This window comes from Microcaecilia unicolor, unplaced genomic scaffold (genome assembly GCF_901765095.1).
Source record: "Microcaecilia unicolor unplaced genomic scaffold, aMicUni1.1, whole genome shotgun sequence".
NCBI classification, from domain to species: Eukaryota; Metazoa; Chordata; class Amphibia; order Gymnophiona; family Siphonopidae; genus Microcaecilia; species Microcaecilia unicolor.
In genome coordinates, this window is record NW_021963352.1 from 54,971 (window position 1) to 81,837 (window position 26,867).

A 26,867-nucleotide genomic window follows, 5' to 3' on the forward strand; every position below is an offset into this window, starting at 1 on the left:
AGCTCCAACTCTCTGGGATAGATCCAGGCTGAATTCTCCCACAGGAATACATGCATAGATAGCTAAGTATTTTTCCTTATGTACATGACCTTCTGTCCTTTATCCATCCCATGGCCTCAATAATGAAAGGCCGTTCTCTCCGTCACAAGCTCTCTCCTTGTAGGGCCAGACTCCTTCGCCTGCCCTTCTCCCATCAGAGTCAGTCTCTGGTTTCATACAGGCTTTAATCCTGCTCTGGCTCCTGGGCTAGGATCCCCTTAACCCACCTGGAGCACTCCTCCTGTTCCAGTTATTGCCGTATTTGGCAATAGTTCCCTCTGAGGATTAGCTTTGGGTTATTTGCCTCTCTGGGACACCCCCTCTCCTCAAAGACCCTGCACTTTTCTCAACATGTTATTTTATAACTCTCAAACTCCATTTGTCAGTCATGGAGCTATTGGTCCACTTCTCACTTACTTTTTTTTTTTTATTTTAATCATCAACCAGATGCATTTCCCTCTGTATCTTCTCCCACAACACACCCCCTTGGGCTGGTTCCTAATCCAACCCCTCAGAGACCACTCCCCCCCCCCCCCCCCCCCCAGTAACTCTGGAAAGTCATCACAGATCCACTTAGTAATCCCCATTTTTAATGGGGGATTACACATATGTAGAATAAAAGGCTTTTATTGGTTAATTATTTTTTCCTGGCTGCAAGACAGTTAATTTACAGCCAACTAAATACCAGCTTAAAAACTTCTATATATATTTAATTAAAAAGTGTCATTATGACCACCATTGTTAAAAGAACATAAAATTCTTCAACAAGAAACACCCTGGAAGAAAGCTCAAAGACATCTTCAAAACAATAATATACAAGGTGCAGGTTACAAAAAAAAAAAAAAAAAGTTTCTCTTATCTTTCGTTACCAACTATGATCATTTCTTTTAGTGCACTGTTCCGTCTGTAGATGAAGGCATCTGTTTCAGCTCCCAACTTCGATAGTTCCTCAATTGAAGACACACAAGGATCATGATCTTGTAGCATTTTTGGCAGGTGACATCTATTGCGCTCAATACGTTGAGACCGCCTCACTGGAGTCAAAAATTTAAGTTCCCCAATGGTAGAATCATTGTCCTGAAACTGAATCCTTTTCTTCACACTACAAAGGGGCAAAAATCAATACAGGTTTTAGTAACTGTGCATCAATAATAAACTAAAAACTCTTGAGGCACTAATCTTAAAGATCTCATTTGCAATTCCCTACACCATGGAGGTATGTTGAGTTGGTTCTCTTCTTTCCTTCAACAAAGAATTTTGTGTGAGTTAGGGTTCAGATATTTCAGAATATGTAAACATTTCAACTGGTGTACCTCAGGGGTCTTGTCTGTCTGCAGTTTTATTCAATATTTTAATTTTACCATTATATTGATTGTTGAATTGTTTTGGTGTGGTGTTCAGTTCAGGATTTATGCTGATAATATTGTTTCTGGTGCCTGTAATATTCAATAAAAATGACTTGATCAATTAAGTCTCTACATGTGGTTTATGAGTTGGATGAAAGCGAATCACCTAAAGCTGAATGTCATCAAGACAGAGATTCTGATCTTATCCAGTTATTTCAGTTCTGATGTACCAGCTGTATTTTCTTTTGAAACTGAGGGCATTCCCACTGTTAATAGTCTACAGAATTTAAGGGTTATAGTAGACTCTACATTGACTACGAGTCCTCATGTTCAGAACATTAATAAGATTAGTTAAGAGACTGAAAGAGCAGTTAAAGTTGAATAATTTTCAGATGGTTATTCAAAGTATCATTTCACTGTGTTTTGATTATTGTGATAGTCTATTGTTGGGGGTTAGGAAGAACCTACCAAGTGGCCCAAAACTCAGTAGCAAAAGTATTGATGGACTGTAACCATTTTTTTGAGCACCTCTCTCCTATTTTTAAGAATGGATACCCATTAAGTACAGAATACAGTTTGTACAGAGAATCTTAATTTTTTAAGTATAAACTGGGCAAATATCTAAAATGCTTGCAGCCAAGCTTCAACTTTATCAGCCTGTATAATCTTTGAGGTCAGCAAATACATTTTTTGTTAGAAGTTCCATCACATTATGTGATTAAATCTGGCAAGTATTGTAGTCCAACCTTTTATATTGCAGTACCTCAATTGTGGAATGCTTTGCCCATGAGGTTGAGAGGGATCCAGGGTTTGGGTGAGTTCAAGACAGAATTGAAGACATTTTTATTTCTACAAGCTTATAAAGCGGTTTGAAGGGAAATTTTGTATACTATCAGGAAGGTGAGATGGGAGTTTTATTGAAGGAAATTCAGGAAAAAATCCATAAAAAAGGATCAGAGTATGAAACTTTGATTGTATGAGGGCATAGAGGTCTAAGAGGCCTTTATTTGTTTTAGTTTATTTTTATTGTATTATGTATATGAAGAACTGTAATCCACCTAGAACCTCTGCAATAATGTAAAATACATTTTTTAATTAAAATAAAAAAATGCTAATGGTGTATGCTGTCAACGCTCCTATAAACCAATTTTAGCTAAAGAAACAGCATAAGGAATGTCAAGTCAAATGCAAAGTGCTGATAAGGAAGGCTAAGAGGGACTTTGAAAAAAAGATTGCGTTGGAGGCAAAAACACATAGTAAAAATTGTTTTTATGTATATTAAAAGCAGGAAGCCGGCAAAAGAATCGGTTGGACCGCTAAATGACCGAGTAAAAGGGGTGATCAGGGAAGACAAAGCCGTAGCGGAGAGATTAAATGAATTCTTTGCTTCAATCTTCACTGAGGAAGATTTGGGTGGGATACCGGTGCTGGAAATGGTACGAAGCTGACGAGTCGGAGAAACTTAATGAATTCTCTGTAAACCTGGAGGATGTAATGGGGCAGTTTTACAAACTGAAGAGTAGCAAATCTCCTGGACCAGATGGTATTCATCCCAGAGTACTGATAGAACTGAAAAATGAGCTTGTGGAGCTACTGTTAGAAATATGTAATTTATTCTTAAAATCGAGCATGGTACTGAAAGATTGGAGGGTGGCCAATGTAACGCCGATTTGTAAAAAAGGATCCAGAGGAGATCCGGAAAATTATAGACCGGTGAGTCTGAAGTCGGTGCCGGGCAAAATGGTAAAGACTATTATTAAGAACAAAATTACAGAGCATATTCAAAAGCATGGATTAATGAGACAAAGTCAACATGGATTTAGTGAAGGGAAATTGCCTCACCAATCTACTACATTTCTTTGAAGGGGTGAACAAACGTGGTGGGGTACAAATGTAACAAAAATAAAATAAATAAATAAATGTGGATAAAGGTGCGCCGGTTGATATTGTGTATCTGGTTTTTCAGAAGGCGTTTGACAAAGTACCTCATGAAAGACTCCAGAGGAAATTGGAGAGTCATGGGATAGGAGGTAGTGTTCTATTGTGGATTAAAAACTGGTTAAAAGATATAAAACAGAGAGTAGGGTTAAATGGTCAGTATTCTCAATGGAGAAGGGTAGTTAGTGGGGTTCCCCAGGGGTCTGTGCTCGGACCGCTGCTTTTTAACATATTTATAAATGACCTAGACATGGGAGTAACTAGTGAGGTAATTAAATTTGCTGATGACACAAAGTTATTCAAAGTCATTAAATCGCGGGAGGATTGTGAAAAATTAGAACAGGACCTTACGAGACTGGGAGATTGGGCGTCTAAATGGCAGATGACGTTTAATGTGAGCAAGTGCAAGGTGATGCATGTGGGAAACAGGAACCCAAATTATAACTACGTCATGCAAGGTTCCACGTTAGGAGTCACAAATCAAGAAAGGGATCTAGGTGTCGTCGTCGATGATACTTTGAAACCTCCTGCTCAGTGTGCTGCTGCAGCTAAGAGAGCAAATAGAATGTTAGATATTATTAGGAAAGGAATGGAAAACAAAAATGAGGATGTTATAATGCCTTTGTATTGCTCCATGAATTAAAAAGGTGCAGAGAAGGGCGACGAAAATGATAAAGGGGATGGGACGACTTCCCTATGAGGAAAGGCTAAAGGGGCTAGGGCTCTTCAGCTTGGAGAAAAGGCAGCTGAGGGGAGATATGATAGAGGTCTATAAAATAATAAGTGGAGTGGAACGGGTAGATGTGAAGCGTCTGTTTACGCTTTCCAAAAATCCTAGGACTAGGGGGCATGCAATGAAGCTACAATGTAGTAAATTTAAAATGAATCGGAGAAAATTCTTCTTCACTCAAGGTGTAATTAAACTCTGGAATTCGTTGCCAGAGAAATGTGGTAAAGGCGGTTAGCTTAGCGGAGTTTAATAAACGTTTGGACGGCTTTCTAAAGGAAAAGTCCATAGACCATTATTAAATGGACTTGGGGAAAATCCACTATTTCTGGGGTAAGCAGCATAAAATGTTTTGTACTTTTTTGGGATCTTGCCAGGTATTTGTGACCTGGATTGGCCACTGTTGGAAACAGGATGCTGGGTTTGATGGACCTTTGGTCTTTCCCAATATGGCAATACTTATGTACTTATGTAACCTTCCTTTTGATTAGAAGATAAAGAAACATTAAAAGTCCAACTAGTTTCTTTCTGCCTGCCTTCTCCAAACTAGAATTTGAGCTTCTGTCATTTCATACTATATATGAAACATTTTTTTATAGTATGTCTAGTACTTAATTTGTGCATAAAAAGGAAGTGCAATGAACTGTGGAGGAGGAAGTGAGGGGTGGGAGGACAGAAGCAGGAAGAACTTTCACACCCCATCTCTGGTGAAGATATGGAGACCTTGTAATCTTCAACAGAAAAATAGATTTGTTCCATTTGAGCCTCATAAAGGAAGGCAGGCCTTAATGAACCCTTGAAGGTCCCAATTAGAGAGCTGCACGGGAACGGGTTCCTGCGGGGTTCCCGCGGGGACAGAGGCAGTTCCTGCGGGATTCCCGCGGGGATGGAAGCAGGTCAGCGGGATTCCTGTGAAAGTATAAGCTACACCTGCACCAGCCTCTCATCTACCGAATACCAAGTCCTTTGAGTGCTGTCTCCTCCTCTTCCTCCTTGCTTTAATAGCACAAATGTGGAAAGTCTTCCATTAAGGAGGTGGTAGAGTCACAAATGATGACGGAATTCAAAAAGGCATGGGATGAACACAAAGAACCTCTAATTAGAAAATGGAAGTTATATAAAACCTAACCTTAAATGGCTGCATGTGTGTGGATGTGTCAAGTGACGCTTAGATGGCGACTCTGGCTGTGATGAACTAGGGCTGATACCTGGCAGACTTGTATGGTCTGTGTCTCGTATATGGCAATCTGGTTTAGGATGGGCTGGAAAGGGCTTAGACAGCAACTTCAGTGGCTGGAATACGAGGACAGTGCTGGACAGACTTTTACGGTCTGTGTCCCACAAATGAGAAGACTGGAGTGGGCTTCAACAGCAATTTCAGTAGTTGTAACATAAGGATAGGGCCAGATAGACTTCTGTGGTCTTTGTTCCAGAAACACGAAAGAAAGATCATAATCAAGTATATAATATCACACTCGTTGATTTAATGATGAATTGATAATGAGTGTGACTATTGGGCAGAGTGGATGGACTGTTCAGGTCTATTTGCTGTCACTTACTATGTTACTATTAATCCTCTTTGCTCCCAGGCTGGTGCACAGACCTCAGCTCTGACACAGGCATGAGAATCAGATGTCACCTGACCTACTGGCGTGTTCATGTGGCGACCTCTCAGCACACAATGCCAGTGAATCAGAGACAAATCTTACATGTGCGCACCAGAGAGTTCCAAGATCCAACTTCCGGTCCTTCCTTGCCTACAGTGCTGTGGCTCAAATCCAGAGACTGAGGGAGCTGACTGGAATTTTCTTTTATGTACCATTACATTTTACGGGGATGGGTTAAATTCTTGCGGGGACGGGTTAAATTTTTGCGGGGATGGGTAAGATTTCTGACCCCATGCAATTCTCTAGTCCCAATATCCCTCCAACTTTACTTAAAGTAGAACAAAGAACTAATCCCCCTGTTTACAAAGCTGCACAACAATGCTGACACAGCCCAAAGTTAATGGGCTGTGTCGGCCTTACCGCACCAACACCTGCTAGCGTGGCTTTGTAAAGGGGGGGGGGGGGGGGGAATGTCTTGCGATTTTATATTTATGACCCGTAATAAAATCACAATTGTAATTAAAATATATAAATGGAAAATGACCTTAAAAACAAAAATTGTAAATGATGAATTGAACTCTCGACACTTGATTGCTTAATTTACTCTGTCACCATTGAACTTTAACGCAATACCACTATTTCTCATTCCAGAAATTACTCTCTATACCTGACTGCTTAAAGTACTCTGTCACTTATGAACTTTAATGCAATATTCTGTATTTCTCATTCCGATAATGGCGATCACCACTACGGCATAATGTAAGCCACACTGAACCTGCAAATAGGTGGGAAAATGTGGCATCAGCAAACCTTACTTTGCTTTTGGAATAAGTGTGATACTGCTCTTATTCCTTTTATCTGTCACATTCTCAACCTCTCACTTTCCACTGCGACTGTCCCTGCTGCCTTTAAACATGCTGTGGTCACACCTCTCCTTAAGAAGCCTTCACTCAACCCATCTCCCTCCTTCCTTTTCTCTCCAAATTACTTGAGCGTGCTGTTCACCGCCGCTGCCTTGATTTTCTCTCCTCACATGCTATTCTTGACCCACTACAAACTGGTTTTCGCCCTCTCCACTCAACCGAAACTGCGCTTACTAAAGTCTCCAATGACCTATTACTGGCTAAATCCAGAGGTCAATATTCCATCCTCATTCTTCTTGATCTTTCCGCTGCTTTTGACACTGTCGATCACAGCATACTTCTCAATACCCTGTCCTCACTTGGATTCCAGGGCTCTGTCCTTTCCTGGTTCTCTTCCTACCTCTCCCTCCGCACCTTTAGTGTTCACTCTGGTGGATCCTCTTCTACTTCTATCCCTCTGCCTGTCCTCAGGTTTCTGTTCTTGGTCCCCTCCTCTTTTCTATCTACACTTCTTCCCTTGGTTCATTAATCTCATCTCATGGCTTTTCCTACCATCTCTATGCTGATGACTCCCAAATCTACCTTTCTACCCCTGATATCTCACCTTGCATCCAAACCAAAGTTTCAGCGTGCTTGTCTGACATTGCTGTCTGGATGTCTCAACGCCACCTGAAATTAAATATGACCAAAACCGAGCTTCTCATTTTCCCCCCCAAACCCACCTCCCCGCTCCCCCCGTTTTCTATTTCTGTTGATGGCTCTCTCATTCTCCCTGTCTCCTCAGCTCGAAACCTTGGGGTCATCTTTGACTCTTCTCTCTCCTTCTCTGCTCATATCCAGCAGATTGCCAAGATCTGTCGTTTCTTTCTTTACAACATCCGTAAAATCCGCCCCTTTCTTTCCGAGCACTCTACCAAAACCCTCATCCACACCCATGTCACCTCTCGTTTAGACTACTGCAATCTGCTTCTTGCTGGCCTCCCACTTAGTCACCTCTCCCCCCTCCAGTCGGTTCAAAACTCTGCTGCCCGTCTCATCTTCCGCCAGGGTCGCTTTACTCATACTACCCCTCTCCTCAAGACCCTTCACTGGCTCCCTATCCGTTTTCGCATCCTGTTCAAACTTCTTCTACTAACCTATAAATGTACTCACTCTGCTGCTCCCCAGTATCTCTCCACACTCATCCATCCCTACACCCCTTCCCGTGCACTCCGCTCCATGGATAAATCCTTATCTGTTCCCTTCTCCACTACTGCCAACTCCAGACTTCGCGCCTTTTGTCTCGCTGCACCCTACGCCTGGAATAAACTTCCTGAGCCCCTACGTCTTTCCCCATCCTTGGCCACCTTTAAATCTAGACTGAAAGCCCACCTCTTTAACATTGCTTTTGACTCGTAACCACTCGCCTCCACCTACCCTCCTCTCTTCCTTCCCGTTCACATTAATTGATTTGATTTGCTTACTTTATTTATTTTTTGTCTATTAGATTGTAAGCTCTTTGAGCAGGGACTGTTTCTTCTATGTTTGTGCAGCGCTGCGCATGCTTTGTAGCGCTATAGAAATGCTAAATAGTAGTAGAGTGACTGAAATGTTAATCTCCCTGGGCAGGGTGTATTTTACTCTTCCTATTGGGGAAAACAAAACAAAAACAAAAAAAAAAAACTTTCCAAGGGTTGTAGTCCCCTCCCCCCCTCTCCAGGATCTTGCAGTGTCCAGTGAAAGAGGGTAGATTTTGTTTTCTGCCCTCAGTCCCATCTTTGGCTACTGAGCTTGGGGCCAAAATACCAGGGGGGGGGCGGGGAAGAGCGGTAGAGTCTGAGGTAACATTGAGATTTTCTACTTTTTCAATATAGGGCTAGATTTGTGCTGCTACTGATCACAAAGTTTACACTGGCCTAGTAGACTAAAGGTCTTTTCAGGCTTTGAATTCAAATCCCAGGAGACAGTCCTAGCTACCACTATACAGCACTTCCTAGGCAAACAACTACTTTGTATCATAAGATGTGGTCCATTTTGCATGTGTAACTAAAATAGCTAAGCCAGGGCTTCACAAACCTGTCCCGATTTTTCAGCAAATACACAAATGACCAGGTAAAATATAGAGTTTGCATACATTGGAATCTGGTGCAGCAAAGGCCTCAAGTATCCTTCCTTTACTTAAGAGGAATATTAAGTCATTGCTCCTATGTGATGACTAACAGGGACGCCCCTCTCTATTGCAAGGGGAAGGTGTCTCCTTATGAGTGGGGGAGGCATAGAAAGGCATACAAGCTAACGCCCAGTCATAGGCATTGCTACAGGGTGGCAAGTACCACTCAAGTTTTTCCCACCATTTTCCACCCACCTAGAGAATGACACAGGAGTGGGTAAGTGCAGTAAACCGTGGAAAAACTGCGGGAACACAAAAACCAGCTTTTTACCGTGGATGCAAACAGCAGTTAATTCCCTGCCCTGTGGGAGCGGTAATAACCCCTGCTCCCGCAGTAAATCGAAAGCGTACCTTTTTACTGTTGTTTTACCATCCTTCCTAACTCTAGCCGTAGTCCTCCCTGAGCATAGTCCCCTCTCCGCCCACTAAGCATGACATCACCATCCCATTCACGCAGGACGACTCACTCATCAAGATCACGTAAATCTCTTCTCCCCCCTCCCCATCCATAGTAGTGTAGGCTGCCAGCATTCAGGGCTGCCCGCAGCCTGTATTGAGCCAGGCAGTCAGAAGGAAGCAGCACCACTCTTAGCAGCAGCACTGGTGGCCGGGGCAATGCTGTGGTTAAGCGGCAGCCACAGGTACCGGCACCAGCAAATGCAGCCACAGATACCGGCACTTGCAACAGCAAATTCAGTCGCCCCAGCTTTCCCCTCCCCCTCTCGCAGCAGCCAAATCTGGGTTGGTGGGAGAACTGGCGCTGGCTGGGAGGAAGCAAAGAACTACAACAGCTGCCTCTTCCACATCGACCACAACACCCGGCAGATGGCGTGGATCAACCCGCGGGACAGGAGAGACAGAGGTTGGCAAAGTGCCAGCCCGATCCCGGGTTTCTTGTTGTAGTTGCAAACACAGGAAACAGGGCTTCTGGCCAGCTGAAACTTCAGGTTTTACACGGGAGCCACATGTTTCTTAAAATGTAAAGTGTCTGTTTCATTTAGGGGAAATTGCTCTGTTAGTTAGAAAATGTATTTCCTGCTCGCTAATTCAAGAGCTGTGTTAATTTTCAAGTCATAGAATGGGGTGATATTGGATAACAATGTGGGAAGGAAGCACTATTTCCTTAGCTTTGACACAGATATAGATGGTGGAGCCGCCCTGTTTTCTTGAATGTATACAGTTGCTCACGAGTGATGCTTGGATGGAGATTCTTCTGCACTAGCTGATGTAGGGACTAGGGAGAGCTAGCATCATGACATGGTGAATCCCAACTCTGTATGTTCTCTGGTTTAGATTTGGTTGGATACTACCAGAAGTACTGCATTTAAAAGTATTACTCCTTTTCTATGAAATAATTTGTTTCCCCTATTAACATCTGAAACTGTTCATTTCAGCTAGTTGATATTTACTGCCACCAGTGAAATTAGATCTGAAATTGCATTGCATATCTGGGTCAGCAGCACAGCAGTAATACTTGCCCAGATGTTTTGGTCATGCATTTGCTGTTCTGCCCCCATATTCATGGAGGGAAGGTGCATTATGAAGTATATTTTGTATGATTATTATTTGTATTTAATTGCATTGTCTGTGTAATAGATAGCACTGTGTACTGGCTGGGGCTCTTCCCCCCCCCCCCCCCCCCCCCACTTATAATTTGCAGCAGTATCCTGTGACTGACTCCTTGTAAGTTTTCCCTTTTGGCAGTAGCCTGTTAGCTCTGAAAAAGGGCCAGCTCTCCTCTCTCTGCCCCTGTGTGTGTGAGATCCCAGTTTTGCATGCTTTTGTGATAGCTGTTCTAGGGGCTTAGCACTATTTCATTATTGCTTGCTACCAATATTACATATTAAGGATTAAGGGTGGTTAAACAATGTTTCTGACTTTACTTTTTTTGAACTACTTTGGGTCCTTCCTACTGATCTGTATATCTGCTGTATATGGAATATATGGATGCCTGGTGTGCATGTATACATATGGCTGTAATCATAATCATTAAAAGGACAGACTTTTAAATGCCCATCTTCTTGCTCCCATGATACAGTTGAATACTATTATTATGTCTCACTATATTTTCAAATATAAGGCACATTGAACCTGAGTTTGCTTGGGATAATGTGGGATATACATGTCAAAAACTGCAGGGTTTTTTTTGTTATGTGTTGTATTTTTTTTTTTTTAATGTGGTCAACACTGCTTTTATTTTTACTGCTGGAAAGATGATACTGGGTTTGATGGACCTTCAATCTGCCCCAGTATGGCAACGCTTATGTTAATTATGGATAGCCTGAAAACCCAGTTGGCTATGACTACAGAGCCGATTTGGGAAGCAATAAGCTGGCTGTTGAGGTTGCTAGAAATGAACATGGTTTAATGGGCCAAAAAATACCCTAGCTGACCTAAATGTAGACCTATGACATCTAAAAGCCTGGGGAGGAGAAAATCTCCCTCTCCTCAAACAAGTCATCTATTTTCACAAGGTGACTAAACAGAAATAGTTTAATATGGATTAAGTCAGCCAAAAGAACAGTGTATTGTCTATTAGATTGTAAGCTCTTTGAGCAGGGACTGTCTCTCTTTGTTAAATTGTACAGCGCTGCGTAACCCTAGTAGCGCTCTAGAAATGTTAAGTAGTAGTAGTATTGACTACATTCACATTTTAGCATTTTGAGAGGCAAAAGCACTAATGAAAGAAACAGTCCTTACCTTTGCAAGTACGGTGTGGTATGCACACTAAACTTGATCACACTTGATTCTTCATTTTCCTTTTCAGGAGACACATGGTCGCCTGAGAAGTCCTTTACTACATCTTCCTCCTCCCTTCTCTTACTAGCACCTTTCAACTCTACTTTCCGCTCCATGGTTTGACCACCTCTTTTTCTTCTCCTCCTCCCGCTTTGAGATTTTGCTTTTGACGTCTGCTCTGAATCTTCTTGGACTTCATGCTCTCTCACTTCCTCTGCCCTCTCTTCATCATTCAAATTCTTCTCTTCTTCAGCACACTCTCCTAATGTGTTGGTTGAGAAAGCAATCATGTAAAATTTAGCAGCTTTAATAAGCCCAGTTCTCATTCACAATGATGACCTGTACAAATTATTTATAATGGTATACAGTTCAAAAAGCTATATTGACTCTGGAGAAAACCAAATCCTCCATTGGTTGCAATTTCTTTTATCGAGTCAACAGAAAGAGAAAATAAGTGGATGACATAGGCCTTAGAGACTCTCTTGAAGACACTCGGAGCTAATGCTAGGCAAAAAAAGTCAAAGTATTGATGCTAGTTTAAAGTTTTTCAATTTGGTAAAGTAGGATAATACTCAAAAGCGAAAACATCTGTATAAAAGCATGCAACTGTTTACATATCCTTATTTCTAACAGGCTACAGAAATTTTACTTACCAGATTCAGATTTCAGAAGATTGTTCTTTAAAAGATCAGCTAGAGTGTTCTGCAGCTCTTTTACTGGCTGAAATCCAAAAGAAAATGAATTTAACAAAACTGAATATTTTCTGGTGCCCACATCAAAAGGCAACACAAAAGGTATGCAAATAGTTTCTTTGCACACTCCAACTTGGACTTTCCATACGGCATAGCACTACTACTGTGCCACTAGACTGGCTGAAACTTAATACAAACCAGGCAGAATCTCTTTTTAATTGAAGGGGGGCAGACAAACCAACTGCTCCTAGCAGTCTGGATGCCAATGCCGAGCTGGGAAAAATTATGTTGGGGCCATGGCCCCTGTGCCCACCCCACTCCACTGCCTATGTTTGCCACAGTCTAACCTAAATGGGAAAATTAGGTTTAGGTTCTTACCTTGGTAATTTTCTTTCCTTTAGTCATAGCAGATGAAGCCATTACATATGGGTTGTGTCCATCAACCAGCAGGGGGAGATAGAGAGCACTCAACTTTTCACAGTGCCTCATGGCCAGCCAGCTCCACTGCCTCTTCAGTATTTGAAGCTTCCAAAGCAGTATGGCAAACCGCAATGGGAATAACATGAACTTTCCTCACAGCGAACGATGACCCCTTAACAAGGGCATGAACTCAAAAGGAAGGAATGAACACATCCTCCTGGAGGGAATAAACTCGTCCTCCTTATTGTATAACTGGAGGGGATACACGCAACCTCCTGGAGGGAATAAACTCATCCTCCCAAAACATAAACTGGAGGGAATAGACTCATCCTCCTATAAGTGAACATGAATCCTGAAGACTGTTTTCCAACTTTCTCCCAAGGAAGGAACTTCAGGAAACAAGAACAGAACCTGAAACAGATTCACAGCATACAGACAATCATACAGGGAGGGCTCATGGCTTCATCTGCTATGACTAAAGGAAAGAAAATTACCAAGGTAAGAACCTAATTTTCCCTTCCTTGTCATCAAGCAGATGAAGCCATTAAGTATGGGATGTAACAAAGCAATCCCTATATAGGGTGGGAACAGGTCACACCACGCGCTAGCACTTGTGCTCCAAAACGCGCATCCCTCCTAGCAGCCACATCCAGCCTGTAATGTCGGGCAAAAGAGAGCTTAGAAGCCCATGTTGCTGCACTGCATATCTCTTGACGAGAGAGTGCTCCAGTTTCAGCCCAAGAGGAAGAAATCGCTCTGGTAAGAATGAGCCTTAAAGGCTACAGGCGGACACCGGCCGGCAAGCAGATAAGCTGAAAAGATAGTTTCTTTGAGCCAGCGGGCAATAGTGGCTTTAGACGCTGGAGACCCTCTGCGAGGACCTGATAGCAAAACAAACAGATGATCATAGATCCTGAAAGAGATAGTAACTCGCACATACTGCAGCAGCGCCCTGCGCACATCCAACAGGTGCAACTGCCCAAAAGATTCTGGAAACTCCTCCTTATCAAAGGAGGGCAAGAAAATAGGCTGGTTTAGGTGAAACGCTGAAACCACCTTAGGCATGAAGGAAGGCACGGTTCGAACCGTGACCCTGGACTCTGAGAATTGCAGAAATGGGTCTCTACAGGACAGCGCCTGGAGCTCTTACACCCGTCTCGCCGAAGTAATGGCCACAAGAAAAAACGGCATTTAGTGTCAAATCTTTCTCCGATGCTCGCCGAAGCGGCTCAAAAGGAGAAGCCTGCAGGCCTTCAAAACTAGCCCCAGGTTCCAAGCTGGACAGGGTGCCCGCACGGAAGGCCGGAGCCGAAGCACCCCACTAAGAAACCGTGCCATATCTGGATGAGCAGCTAAAGACACGCCTCCAACCTTACCACGAAGGGAGGCCAACGCTGCCACTTGCACCTGCAGGGAATTATAGGCCAAGCCTATTTGTACATCATCCTGCAAAAAATCCAGAATCGGCGAGACAGGAGCCCGCATGGGTGTGATCGCTTTTGAAGCACACCAAGACTCAAACTGGCGCCAAATCCTGGCATAAGCCACGGAAGTGGAACGCTTGCGGGCCTGCAGGAGAGTGGAAATGACTGTGTTTGAATAGCCTTTGTCCCTCAATTGCGCCCTCTCAATCGCCATGCCATAAGACCAAAGCGGCAGGCGTCCTCAATGGCTACCGGGCCCTGTGACAACAGGTTTGGTACCAGAGGTAAAGGAAGGGGAGCCTCCACTAGCATCTGTTGGAGGTCCGCATACCAAGGCCTCCTGGGCCAATCCGGGGCGATGAGGACCACTTCTCCTGGGTGCAGCCGAATCCGCAGGAGCACGCACCCTATCAAGGGCCACGGAGGGAACACATAGTAGGCCCGGAGGCCAGGGCTGAGTCAAGGCATCCAACCCTGCCGAGCGAGGATCTCTCCATCTGCTGAAGAAGCACGGGACTTTGGCATTTGAACTTGTCGCCATAAGATCCATCACGGGCTTGCCCCATTTGGCACATATCTGCAGGAATACTTCGTCTGCTAGTTCCCATTTGGCTGGATCGATCTGATGCCTGCTTAGATAATCGACTTGCACGTTGCTCTGACCTGCAATGTGAGCTGCCGACAGAAACTGAAGATGCAGCTCGGCCCAGTGGCAAATCTGTTCGGCCTGCGCTCTGCACCGAGTGCCGCCTTGTCGATTTATGTAGGCCACTGCTGTCGTGTTGTCCGACATCACTCTGACAGCCAATCCTTCCAGGGTCACTTGAAAGGCCAGAAGCGCCTGAAACACCGCTTTCAACTCTACTACTACTACTACTACTATTTAGCATTTCTATAGCGCTACAAGGCATACGCCAGGCGGTTGATGGACCACTCCGATCCTCGGGTGTCCAGAGACCCTGGGCATGCTTCCCCTTGCAATGTGCGCCCCAGCCCTTCAGGCTGGCATTTGTCACTACTAGACACCAATCGGGGAGCGCCAGCGGCATTCCTCGCCGCAGCATGCTGTCTGAGAGCCACCACTCCATACTGAGTCGGGCCACAGGGAACCAAGAAAGTCTGCATTGATAATCCTGAGAAACTGGAGACCATCTTTGAAGTAGGGAATACTGTAGAGGTCTCAGGTGCGCTCTCGCCCAAGGCACCACTTCCAATGTGGCTGTCATCGATCCCAGCAGCTGGACAATGTCCCAAGCTCGTGGGCGGGGCATCCTCAGGAGCAGACGGACCTGATTCTGAAGCTTGCACTGCCTTAGCTCGGGTAGGTATACATAGCCCGAGTCTGTGTCGAACCTGGCCCCCAAATATTCTAGAGATTGTGAGGGGGTCAGGTGACTTTTGGCCATATTGACAACCCAGCCTAGAGACTGAACTACTGAGACCACTCTGGCTGTAGCTTGATAGCTCTCTGTTACAGAGTCTGCTCTGATGAGCCAGTCATCTAGGTATGGGTGAACCCTGATACCTTCTCGCCTGAGCAAAGCAGCTACTACCACCATTACCTTCGAAAAGGTTCGTGGAGCTGTGGCGAGGCCAAAAGGCAAGGCCCGGGAACTGGAAATGTTTTCCCAACACCGCAAACCTCAGAAACTTCTGGTGCGGGGGCCAAATTGGTATGTGCAAGTAAGCTTCTTTCAGGTCTAGAGACGTGAGAAACTCTCCTGGCTGTAACGCAGCAATGACTGAGCGCAGGGTTTCCATGTGGAAATGCCGCACTCTCAGGGACTTGTTTAATTCTTTTAAGTCCAGAATAGGGCGAAAAGACCCACCTTTTCGTGGCACTACAAAGTAGATGGAGTATCGGCCGTAGCCGTGTTCGGCGGGAAGTACCGGGGACACGGCCCCTAACTGAATCAGACCTTGTAAAGTCTCCTCTACCGCCGCCCATTTGGCGGCAGAACCGCATCAGGACTCCACAAACACGTCTCTTACTGGGGCGTTGAATTCTATTCTGTAGCCATCTCTGATCAGGTCCAGAACCCACTGATCTGAGGAAATATTGGCCCATTCCTCGGCAAAGAGGGAAAGATGTCCTCTGATGACAGGAAGCGAGGAGGGGGCTGGCGCACCATCATTGAGAGGGTCGCCCCTGAACTCCAGGCCTAGAGCCGGTGGCTGCGGAATGCTTGTCCGAGCGAAAGGAGTTCCTCTGCTGAAAAACGGGCATGAGAAGTGAACCCAGCAGAACGCCCCGGGCGGGACCTTCTAGCTTCACGGAAGCGAGGTCTATAAGAGGAGTGGACCGCCTGGCCCTTGGAGGAAGGCCTTGGCCTATCTTCAGGCAAGCGCTGGGGTTTAGGATCTCCCAGGCCTTTAACAAAAAAATTTTTTCCAACTCCTCACCAAATAGGAGAAGGCCTTGAAAGGGCAACTTCACCAACCTTTGCTTAGAGGCCATGTCCGCTGCCCAATGTCGTACCAAATAAGACGGCGAGCCACCACTGCTACTGCCATTTGTTTAGCTGAAGCTCTGACAATATCGTAAAGGGCATCAGCCAAAAAGGACAAGGCCGACTCCAGCCGCGGAGCCACATCCGAGAAGGGCTCCGCTCCATCTCCGGGCTGTTCCACTGCCTGTTGCAACCACGCCATGCAGGCTCTAGCAGCATAACAACAGCATGCAGACGCCCGAACAGTAAGACCTGCAATTTCAAAGGACCGTTTAAGTGCTGCTTCCAGCCTACGGTCTTGTATATCCTTCAGGGCAACTCCTCCTTCCACAGGGAGGGTAGTTCTCTTTGTCACCACAGTGACTAGGGCATCTACTTTAGGCATTGCAAAGCGAGCCAAATGCTCCTCAGGCAGAGGGTATAATTGCCCCATAGCCCTGGAAACATTCAAAGGTCCCTCAGGGTCAGCCCACTGAGCGGAAATAAGCTCTTGGATGGATTCATGCAAAGGAAAGGCTCGAGCAGGCTTGTCACTAGCTATCCTAGGATTCACAGAGGAGGCCGTGCCACTGTCAGGCTATTCAATAGAAAGGACCTGTAGGGCATCTGAAATAAGCGCTGGCAGCTCATCACAGTGGAAAATCCTCACTGCGGAGGGATCATCCAGATCCTGTGGTAATTCTGCACCTGACTCTGGCTCCTCAGACCACGAAGGCCTGCCAGAACTCTCCGAATCCTCACAGCCCGACCACCGGGGGGGGAGGGGGGGGGGAAGGGGGGGAGTAGGAGGTGCACCACAATCTGAAGGGGAATTAGCCCTTCTACGCTTTTCTTTATGCCAATTATCAGGGAAAATAGCCTCAGTCCCAGGCCAGAATCCACCGGGGGAGACAATAGAAGGGGCCTCAGACGACCCTTGAGGGAGAGCTCTTTTCAGCATGTATGCTTTATGCAATAACACCACAAAATCAGGGGAGAAAAACTCGCCCTGGGCACCCAGATCCCGTCCGGGGCTAGCTGCTCCCTTAATAGCCTCAATTCGAGGTCCCACCCCCCCCCCCCCCGGCTCAGGGCTCTCCGCCTGTACGGAGGCCGCGCCATGCGGAGAATTCAAAATGGCGTCCGCTGCCAGCTCTGAGCGGGAAGAATCATCGCTCACCATGCTCGGGCCGGCTCTTACACCTGTACAGCACGATTTACATAGCCCCACTGCTGATTTGCGCTTGCCACACCGGGAACAGCGCTTTACATTCTCTGCAGCCATCGCCGAAAACGGCGGGAAAATTCAAAATGGCAGTTTCGCGCCAAAAACGCCCCGATCGCGGGCCCACCCCGGAGGAGTTAGAAAACACTCTTACCTCACCGGACCGAGTATCACAGCTCCGGTCCCATAGAAGAATCAAAGGAAAACCTCTGTTCCATTTTTTTTTTTTTTAATGCTGTGAGGAAAGCAGAGGTAATAAGAACTCCGGAGGCTCAGATGAGTGGGAAAGGCAGGGAAAGGCGAACCAATGTGCCTGCATCCACTGAGTGGGAAAGGACAGGGAAAAGCAAGCTAATATGTCCACATCCACGGGGGCATGGGTAAGGCAGGGAAAGGGCTAACCTATGTGCCTTCAAAGTGAAGCTGCTATAGCCTCTAACACCCCGGCTAACAACTGGCAAGCCAGGAGCCACCCCCAGGCAGATTTTTGATGGAGCTCGAAGAAGCTGCAGCCACCCTGCTTGGGGAGATAGAGAATACTGAAGAGGCAGTGGAGCTGGCTGGCCATGAGGCACTGTGAAAAGTTGAGTGCTCTCTATCTCCCCCTGCTGGTTGATGGACACAACCCATACGTAATGGCTTCATCTGCTTGATGACAAGGAATACCTAGTTTCCTACGGCAGCCCAAGTCTGAAGCATAAAATATAAAAACTCAGTTGTTTGTGTAGTAAAAAAAAAAAGCTCACTACACATGCGAGTTTAAAGAAAAAAGAAAAACCCAAAAAGCAGGTGTTCTCCGAGGACAGCAGGCATATATGTAGCTGCCATCATCCACAGAGCCCAGTGTGAACACTGCCAGTGCCCCATCTCGCATGCAAGGGTATCTTCTTGCCTGATGCTCGAGCATAGAACCAGCATTATAGTACAAAAGCTAAGACAACAACTCCAAGTGGAGGCAGGAGGGATGCAATATTATGATGTCTGCTTGTCATCAGAGAAAGCATAGTTAGTTACCTATAGCAGATTTCTCCGAGGACAAGCAGGCAAGTTTTATAACTAACTGAAGTAGAAAGTAAGGGTTGGGGGGGGGGGGGGGGGGGGGGGGGAGAGAAAGGACTAAAGGGCGCAGTTGACAGTCAAGTAGTAAGATTTTCACAGGACTGCCTGTCCAAACCGGCTATCCCACCTGGAATTTTACTCTACACAGCAATGAGCAGTGAAGATGTGGATAGACCATGTTGCCACCTTGCAAATTTCTTTAATGGAGGAAGAATAGAAATGTGCTACTGAAGTTGCCATGGCTCTTACATTGCGAACAATGACATGGCCATGAATGGTCAGCCCAGCATGACCATACAGTCAACCAGCCAAGTTGAGATAGTATGTTAGTGATGGGAATCCCCAATCTGTTAGGGTCAAAGGATACAAAAAGCTGGGAGGACTTCATATGAGGTTTAGTATGTTCCAGATAATATGCTAACGCATGCTTGCAGTCCAAGGTATGCAGTGTTGCTTCTTCAACATGAGAGGAGAGTGTGGCTTCAGGAAGAAAATAGGAAGTACAATGGAATGATTAAGGTGAAACTCTGATACCACTTTAGGAAGGAATTTAGGGTAGGTTTGGAGGACAATTCTGTTGTGGTCGAACCTGGTGTAAGGTGGGTCTGCCACAAGAGCCTGAAGTTTGTTTACTCGTGTGGCAGAAATAAGTGCTATTAAGAATAGTACTTTCCAACTAAGGAACTTTAGAGAACAGGTACGGAGTGGTTCAAATGGAGGATTCATGAGAGCTGCGAGGATGACATTAAAATTCCATACCACCGGAGGCAGCTTCATAAGTGGTTTTGTATGAAATAAACCTTTCATGAATCAAACTATCAAAGAATGGACAGAAACTGGATTACCACCAACTCTTGAGTGGAAACCACTAATGGCACTCAAGTGGATCCCGATGGGAGTTGTTTTGAGGCCAGAATTAGAGAGCTGGAGTAGGTACTCCATAACAGAAGGAAGAGAACATCTAGCAGGATCAAGTGCTCTGGCTAAACACCAGAGGGAAAATCTTCTCCATTACAAACAGTAACATTTCTGCATAGAGGGCTTTCTAGAACCTAGGAGTAGCCTAGAGACATCTTCTGAAAGATTTAAAGGAGTTAAATCTATGTCGTCAAGAACCACACCGTCAGGGTTAGAGAGAGTGGGGGGACTGGACGAAGGAGGGACCCTTCATTCTGCATTATTAGGGTCAGAAAGGGATCCAACCTCAATGATTCCTTTGACAATAACTGTAGGAGAAGAGGGAACCAAATCTGTCAGGGCCAATAGGAAGCAATTAAGATAATGGTTCCTTGGTCTCGACAGAGCTTAAGAAGAGTTTTCCCAATGAAAGGAAGTGGGGGAAAGGCGTATAGAAGATCCGTTCCCCAGTGGAGCAGGAAGGCATCCAGAGCTACACGGTTGGGAGTGTACAGCCTGATACCACAATACTAGAGAGCAGCAAAAAGAAAACCCAAAGGGTAAAATGATTTGCAATTCTTAATGAATATAGGTAAAGCCCTCAGAGACCAAGGATTGACCGAGGTCTGACCTGCAAGACTAATATCTACAAGAGATTGTATGGTCTGCGGTCCTATCTCATTCATAGGGCTATGTTTTACCCATATTAGTTTGCTTATGAACAAAAAATCATTTAAGAAAATATATCAAAACAGTCAGTCTTTTTGCTGAATATTTGTTAGATAATACAATATAGATAAACGACAGAGAAAACTTCAAAACTTAGCTTTCACTGAAGTAGTGCAATAACCCCTCTGGTTGGATAAGTCTTAAATTGAATAAACAACGGGGCCCATATCGTTTCGCTTTGTTACAGGCTTCTTCAGGTTTTGCCCAATAGGATTATTAAGCAGGGGTATCACTTTACCGTGCTAAGACGTAAATCTTGGGACCAGTTCTTAACAGTCCCGAAATCTTTTCAAACCTGTACAGCCTGAAACAGAAGTGAGGAAGCTTGTTGTTCTGAGGAGAAATGAAGAGATCTATAGCTGGGGCTCCCCACTGCTAGAAAATTCGACAACCACCAACATGCTCAAGGACAACTTGTGAGGTTAAATGATTCTGCTCAATTTGTCCGCCACAGCATTCTGCTTGCCTGCTATGTAAATAGCCCTTATAGAGATTTTGCGAGAATTTGCCCAAGTCCATATCTGGATTGCCCATTGACAAAGGAAATAAGAACCTGTTCCCCCTTGTATGTTCAGGTAATACATCGCTATCTGGTTGTCCGTGCAAATGAGAACTAGCTGAGGCAGCAGTCTTGGAAAGTTTTGAGGGCATTCCAGGAGATCAATGTTTGCTTTCCTGTGGGGACCATGAACCTTACATTCGAAGACCACTGAGGTGAATACCCCAACCTACCATGGAGACATCTGTAGTGAGAACTTTCTGATGTGGATATGGCTGAAACAGAAGCCCACAGGTTAGATTCTGTGGAACCATCCACCACTGTAGAAGAGTGGCACAGTGTCTGAGTGACCTGAATTCAGGCTGAGAGCACCTCTGTGCCTTGAGACCACTGAGAGGAGAGTGGTCACTGAGGTACTAAGAAATGGAGTCAAGCTAATGGTGTTACATGGATTGTTGAAGTCATGTGGCCAAGGAGGCAGAGCAGCTGGCAAGCAGAAATCTGATTGGAACTGGAGATCTGAGCAGAGAGGTGCACAATATTTTCCAATCTTGATTGTGGTAGGTAAGCTTGACCATAAACAGCATCCAGGAGTGCCCTGATAAATTCTAAGGTTTGAACAGGTTAAAGATGTAATTTACACAAAGCTAAGGAGTTCTAGGAGATGTATGGTGGAAACAATGGACACCTGCACCTACTGTTGGGAGGCCACTCTGATTAATCAGTCATCAAGGTAGGGGAAGACAGGTATGCCCCACCTGCACAGTGTCACAGCTACTATTATCAGGCATTTTGTGGAAACCCAAGGTGCTGAGGCCAAGCCAACTGGCAAGACTCTTGATAATGCAGAGTCCCGCAGTAGAAATGTAGAAGCTTCCTATAAGCAGGGATAATAGATTTCTGGCTGTATGCCTCCCTGAGGTCTAGAAAGCAAATCCAGTTGAGTTGGATCATGGGAAGAAGTGATCCTGGGGAAAACATGCAGAAATTTTCCTTTGAGCAGGTATTTCTTTAAATCCAGTAGCTTAAGAATCAGTCGAACTCCCACTGTCTTTTTTGGTTTGAGAAAATACCTGGAGTAAAACCCTCAAGCCCTCTCTGGCAGAAAAACTGGTTTATAGCATAACATAAGAATAGTTATACTGGGTCAGACCAACAGTCCTCCTAGCCCAGCATCCTGCTTCCAGCAGTGGCCAATCCAGGTCACAAGTACCTGGCAGAAACCCAAACAGCAGCAACATTATATACTACCAAAACCAGGGCAAGCAGTGGCTTCCCCCATGCCTCTCTCAATAGCGGACTGTGGACTTTTCCTTCAGAAACCTGTCCAAACCTTTTTAAAATCCAGATACACTAACCGCTGTTACCACATCTCTGGCAGCAAGTTCCAGAGCTTAACTATTCTTTGCATGAAAAAATATTTCCTCCTGTTTTAAAAGTATTATCATGTAATTTCATCAAGCGTCCCCTAGTCCTTGTACTTTTTGAAAAGAGTGAAAAATTGATTAACTTTTACCTGTTCTACACCACTCAGAATTTTATAGTCCTCAATCATATCTCCCCCTCAGCCGTCTTTTCCAAACTGAAGAGCCCTAACCTCTAGCTTTTCCTCGTATGGGAGGAGTTCCATCCCCTTTATCATTTTGGTAACTCTTCTTTGAACCTTTTCTAATTCTGCTATAGCTTTTTTAAAATACGGTGACCAGAACTGAATGCAATACTCAAGGTGATGTCGCACCATGGAGCGATACAGAGACATAATATTCTTGGTCTTATTTTGCATCCTTTTCTTAATTCCTAGCATCCTATTTGCTTTTTTGGCTGCCGCAGCCACACACTGTACAGAAGATTTCAGTGTATTGTCTACAAAAACACCTAGATCTTTTTCTTGAGTGCTGATTGCTAAGATGGACCCCAGCATCAGGTAACTGATTTGGATTATTCTTCCCAATGTGCATCACTATGCATTTGTCCACATTAAATTTCATCTGTCATTTGGATGCCCAGTCTTCCAGTTTCCTAAGGTCTTCCTGCAATTTTTCACAGTCCACATGTTTTGACAACTTTGAATAATTTGTCATCTGCAAATGTAATCACCTCGCTCATAAGCACATATGTATTGCCATACTGGGACAGACCAAAGGTCCATCAAGCCCAGCATCCTGTTTCCAACAGTGGCCAATCCAGGTCACAAATACCTGGCAAGATCTCAAAAAAGTACAAAACATTTTATACTGCTTATCTCAGAAATAGTGGATTTTCCCCGTCCAATTTAACAATGGTCTATGGACTTTTCTTTTAGAAAGCCGTCCAAACCTTTTTTAAACTCTGCTAAGCTAACTGCCTTTACCACATTCTCTGGCTTGTTGTTCCATTTTCCAGATCATTTATAAATATGTTAAACAGCACCGGTCCCAGTACAGATCCCTGTGGCACTCCACTATTCATCCTTCTCCATTGAGAAAAATGGCCATTTAAACCTACCCTACATGTTTTCTGTCCAACTACTAACCTAATCCACAGGACATTGCCTCCTATCCCATGACTTTTTAATTTTCTCAGAAGTCTCATGAGGAACTTTGTCAAAAGCTTTCTGAAAATCTCGATATACTACATCAACCGATTCCCCTTTTATACACTTATTTATGCCTTCAAAGAAATGAAGCAAATTGGTGAGGCCAAGACTTACCTTGGCTGAATCCACACCAACTCTGTCCCATTAAAACATGTTTGTGTGTTCCATAGTTTTATTTTTTATAATAGTTTCCACTATTTTGGCTGGCACTGAAGTCAGGCTTACTAGTCTGCAATTTCCCGATCACCCCTGAAACCTTTAAAAATCAGCATTACATTGGCCACCCTCCAATCTTCAGATGTTACGGACAACTTCACAGGTTACAGATCACAAACAACAGACCAGCAATTTCATGTTTGAATTATTTCAGTACCCTGGGGCGTATACCATCCAGTCCAGGTGATTTATCACTCTTTAACTTGTCAATTTGGCTCAGTACATCTTCCAGGATCATCAAGGTTTCTTTCAATTCCTCCACATCGTCACCCTTGAAAACCATTTCTGGTACAGGTAGATCTTACATCTTCTTCCGTAAAGACCGAAACAAATAGTAACATAGTAACATAGTAGATGACGGCAGAAAAAGACCTGCCCAACAAGATAACTCATATTTGCTGCTTTTTGTATATACCCTACTTTGATTTGTACCTGTGCTCTTCAGGGCACAGACCGTATAAGTCTGCCCCGCACTATCCCCGACTCCCAACCACCAGCCCCACCTCCCAATCACCGGCTCTGGCACAGACCGTATAAGTCTGCCCAGCACTATCCTCACCTCCCCACCACCAGCCCTGCCTCCCAACCACCGGCTCTGGCACAGACCGTATAAGTCTGCCCCGCACTATCCCCGCCTCCCAACCACCAGTCCCGCTTCCCACCACCGGCTCTGGTACAGACCGTATAAGTCTGCCCAGCACTATCCTCGCCTCCCAACCACCAGCCCCGCCTCCCGATCTTGACTAAGCTCCTGAGGATCCATTCCTTCGGCACAGGATTCCTTTATGCTTATCCCACGCATGTTTGAATTCCGTTACCGTTTTCATTTCCACCACCTCCCGCAGGAGGGCATTCCAAGCATCCACTACTCTCTCCGTGAAAAAATACTTCCTGACATTTTTCTTGAGTCTGCCTCCCTTCAATCTCATTTCATGTCCTCTCATTCTACCACCTTCCCATCTCCGGAAAAGGTTCGTTTGCGGATTAATACCTTTCAAATATTTGAACGTCTGTATCATATCACCCCTGTTTCTCCTTTCCTCCAGAGTATACATGTTTAGTTCAGCAAGTCTCTCCTCATACGTCTTGTAACGCAAATCCTATACCATTCTCGTAGCTTTTCTTTGCACCGCTTCAATTCTTTTTACATCCTTAACAAGATACGGCCTCCAAAACTGAACACAATACTCCAGGTGGGGCCTCACCAACGACTTATACAGGGGCATCAACACCCCCTTTCTTCTGCTGGTCACACCTCTCTTTATACAGCCTAACAACCTTCTAGCTACGGCCACCGCCTTGTCACACTGTTTCGTCGCCTTCAAATCCTCAGATACTATCACCCCAAGATCCCTCTCTCCGTCCGTACCCATCAGACTCTCCCCGCCTAACACATACGTCTCCCGTGGATTTCTACTTCCTAAGTGCATCACTTTGCATTTCTTCGCATTGAATTTTAATTGCCAAACCTTAGACCATTCTTCTAGCTTCCGTAGGTCCTTTTTCATGTTTTCCACCCCGGAGGGGTGTCCATTCTGTTACAGATCTTAGTATCATCCGCAAATAGGCAAACTTTACCTTCTAACCCTTCGGCAATGTCACTCACAAATATATTGAACAGAATCGGCCCCAGCACCGATCCTTGAGGCACTCCACTACTTACCTTTCGCTCCTCCGAGCGAATTCCATTCACCACCACCCTCTGGCGTCTGTCCGTCAACCAGTTCCTAATCCAGTTCACCACTTCGGGTCCTATCTTCAGCCCATCCAGTTTATTTAAGAGCCTCCTCAGTCATTCATTTTCTCTGCTATGGCCTTGTCCTCTCTGAGTGCCCCTTCATGATATAGCGGTCCCACAGATTCCCTCACAGGTTTTCTGCTTCTGATGTATCTGAACAGTGTTGCTATGAGTTTTTGTCTCTGCTGCAAATTTTTCTTCCTATTCACTTTTAGCCTTCTTGATCAACTGCAACATTACAAACATAAAAGAGTCAAGTCTTCCGGCACTGGACACTTACAAAAGTGCCCAGTGCCGGAAGACTGACTCCATCCTTGCGAAACAGGGAACCCGGGACAGGAGTGACACAATTTTGATTTTTCCAAGGTAAGTACTGTGAAACAATATGTATACTGGCAACTGTTGGTCTTGTTAATGAGCATTATTTTCAAGTTATATTCTGTAGCAGTAAGAGTTATTACTACATAAGGACTTTGTCTATATTCACCAGTGGAGTGTTTTTAATGACCGATGATTATAGTGAGCACCCTTATATTGAAGGCTTACCTTACGAATGGGCACATCTTCTGTTGTTTTCTCCAGTTTTAGAACATTTGCAGTTCTTCTGGTACAGATTATCTATGCAGAATTTGCTATATATATTTTTTTGGTGGTTTAAATTCTAGATTCCTTGTGTGAGTGTAATTGAAATCACCATTATAATGTTGCCCAATTTGTCAGCTTTCCTAATTTCTATAAACATTTCTTCGTCTGTTTGTTCTGTCCTGGTGGACGGTAATACAACCCTACCGGTATACTCTTTCCCTTCACATATGAAATTTCCACAAGGATTCCACGCTGCCATCTGTTTCATGTAGAATATTTATTTTGTTTGACTCAATTACCTCTTTATAGCACAACCCCTCCCCCCCATTTGATCCACTCTATCATTATGATATAATTTGTACCCTGATAACACCTGTTGATTGTCCTCCTTCCACCAGGTCTCCGAGATGCCGGAGGGCAGAGAGCTTCTCCGAAGTATGTTTTGTTTTATTTTTTTAGGTAGTTGAAACGAGACTCTTTTGGTGGATGGCCAGGAGGTCTTTCCTAAAGCAGAGCATAACCACGCTGAATGATCCAAAGTACCCAACGGTCAGACGTTATGAGGGGCCACTTCTCGAAATAGGATCAGCCTGCCTCCCATAAGTAGATTGCTTGGCAAGGTAAGCAGATGATGGCTATGAACTCTAGGAAGGAGTAAAAAAAACTTGGTTGCTGTTTATGCTGAGAAGCAGCCTGTGATTTCTGTGCCTGCTGCTGCCTTGGGCATGAGCACTGGGACCTAGGCTACTGAGGAGCAGCAGTAGGATTGTAACGGTGTTTAGAGGTATAGTAATAAAATTGCCGAAACCCTCCCAAAAATCTTCTAGAAGATATAGCAGAAGGCTGTGGCATAGAAAGAGTTTTAATGGTATCTATGTTTTTTTATGTTGGTTTTTTTTTTTTTTTAAAATCAGATTAGCTACCTCCTCAACTTTGTCACCGAACAAATTGTCTCCATGATGAGAGACATC

General features: G+C 44.7%; 1 protein-coding gene across 1 annotated transcript in view; it reads right to left on the minus strand.

Moving 5' to 3' along the window:
* LOC115459241 (cytoskeleton-associated protein 2-like) overlaps positions 1-26,867 on the minus strand; it is a gene marked incomplete at its 5' end in the record, with an annotated part of 46,718 nt that continues 19,851 nt past the window's right edge. Inside the window, 3 exons of the mRNA XM_030189099.1 lie at positions 1-1,141; positions 11,370-11,670; positions 12,062-12,128. Of these exons, the coding sequence (XP_030044959.1) occupies positions 895-1,141; positions 11,370-11,670; positions 12,062-12,128 (615 nt within the window). The remainder of the gene's footprint in view (positions 1,142-11,369; positions 11,671-12,061; positions 12,129-26,867) is intronic.